This window comes from Phalaenopsis equestris, unplaced genomic scaffold, assembly GCF_001263595.1.
Source record: "Phalaenopsis equestris unplaced genomic scaffold, ASM126359v1 Scaffold000589, whole genome shotgun sequence".
Classification (NCBI taxonomy): Eukaryota; Viridiplantae; Streptophyta; class Magnoliopsida; order Asparagales; family Orchidaceae; genus Phalaenopsis; species Phalaenopsis equestris.
Window position 1 is genome coordinate 59,518 of NW_018165029.1, and position 1,886 is coordinate 61,403.

A 1,886-nucleotide genomic window follows, 5' to 3' on the forward strand; every position below is an offset into this window, starting at 1 on the left:
TCGAAAAGTGGCTCGTGAACTGAGTTTGATGAGCTAACAAGCCAAGCTAGCACAGACTCGACTCATTAGCTCATGAGTCGGCTCGTTTAAAAAAATAATAATATAAAATACACTCAAAATATATTAAATTGGAAGAATTTATCTTTAAAGTATTAAAATTGTTTAAAGAATAATATTTCTATTTTATATTAAGTCATTTCTTATTATTTCTCTCTTAATTCTTCATTCTTTTATCATTTTTTTAATAACTATCTTAAATTAATATTATTTTCCCCTTTTATAATAAACAAGCCAACTGGAACTCGTAGACTTGAAAGCACGACCTCGAGCTCGAAGTCAATAAGATTAATCAAATTCAAGCTCAAGCCGAGGGCGGCTGGAGCTCGACTTGATTTGTTTACACCCCTATCTAACACCTAAACTTTAATTTTTATGCCACATAACCTATGCATGCATGAAAAGGTGTACTTCATTCCTTAAAAGTTAAAATAGTATAACTGTATAAAGTTTAGAAATTAGTAAATACATAGGAATTGGATGGTATGTAAATGCCCTTTAAAATGATTAATTATCGCCTCACCTGGGCGAATGAGAAGGCGATTGCGATCGAGAGCTAGAGCGAGAATAATGCCTCCTTGGGCTCCTGCTTCGGCTCCGTCCATGGCTTCTGCTGCGACGATGCCTTCTGTAGCAAAACATTAGATTGGAGAGACTTCAAATAATTGAGCTGGTCAGGCCATGAAACTAAAGTGATGTTTTTTGCACGCGAGCAAAGATACATTAATACCTTGCCGGGGAACGACTTCGGCTTCGGCTTCTGCTATGACTACGGCGTCTGTGGCGGCTTAATCTGTTCGTTTCAGCAAGTTTTTCCAGTCTTTGTCGTTCCTGCTCGCGCTTCTTTGCCATTTCAGCGGCAGAATCCTTCTTGACTATTAAAATTCATTTGGGTATACTAATATAAAAATCAATTCCATAAAAAAGAAAGTGGCATGTACATACAAGCTACCTGATTCCTATGTATTTACAAACTAACACCTAACCTTTACTTTTTACATTTATACCAACAGGATCTTTCATATCACATAAAAATACCACTAATTTGACATTTAAAAAGCGAAATAAACATTTTCATGCATACATAAGGTGGCATATATGTAAAGTTTACGTGTTAGATATGTAAAATACATATGATTGAATGGTATGTATGTAAATCTTCCAAAAAGAGAACAAGGATTGTAGCACGATGATTAAGATCTCTTACTCTGTTTATTCAGTTGTTTGTTCATTATCCTTTTAAGCCGCTCTTGAGGTGTTTCCTTCTTTTCAATCTGCTCGGCCTTCAGGGATCCCCCTGGAGCAGCCTTGGTGAGTTTTGCAATTCCAGTGGTGCTAGATGCAAAAGAAAAAAAGAAAAAAATAAATGCAATTGACATTAACAATAATCATAAAACTCATGGAAACATACAAACATAAATCAAATAAGCTAATGGGTCATTTGGGCTCACTTTCATTTTTTATTTTTCATTTACATATATACCACCCAATTCCTATGTACTTCCATATCTAACAGTTAAACTGATTTTTTACATTTAGACTACCCAAATCTTCCATATCACTTCAAAACTATCACCATTATGCATGTAAAAATTTAAGTTAGGCGTTAAGCATGTAAATACATAGGAATGAAGTGGAGTGGTATGTCTGAAAATCTTCCGTTTTTTTTATTTTATTTTCCTTATTTTATTATTTGAAACAAAATATATTTGGTAATTTAAAAAAATTAATTGTTTGAAAAACACTCAAAATGAAGAAAATATAATTTGAGAAATTTTTAATCAAAAAAAAAATTTAAAACACGGAAAAAACACTAAAAAACATGCTTT

The 1,886-nt window shown here is 33.0% G+C and overlaps 1 protein-coding gene across 1 annotated transcript; it reads right to left on the reverse strand.

Moving 5' to 3' along the window:
- Positions 1-576: 576 nt before the first annotated feature.
- On the reverse strand, positions 577-1,451 carry LOC110029524 (serine-arginine protein 55-like). Its single transcript, XM_020731852.1, has 3 exons — positions 1,265-1,451; positions 788-932; positions 577-685 (listed from the first exon to the last, which is right to left on the reverse strand). Exons 1-3 carry the CDS (start codon positions 1,434-1,436, stop codon positions 577-579), a joined length of 426 nt encoding a protein of 141 aa, XP_020587511.1. The 5' UTR covers positions 1,437-1,451.
- Positions 1,452-1,886: the final 435 nt, after the last annotated feature.

Excerpts from the sequence above, each read along its gene's own strand:
- LOC110029524 (XM_020731852.1), bottom strand. The coding sequence starts at position 1,436 with ATGTCAATTGCATTTATTTTTTTCTTTTTTTCTTTTGCATCTAGCACC. Across the intron at positions 933-1,264 it reads CAAACAACTGAATAAACAGA|TCAAGAAGGATTCTGCCGCT; the intron begins GTAAGAGATCTT and ends GAATTTTAATAG. Across the intron at positions 686-787 it reads CGAAGTCGTTCCCCGGCAAG|AAGGCATCGTCGCAGCAGAA; the intron begins GTATTAATGTAT and ends GTTTTGCTACAG.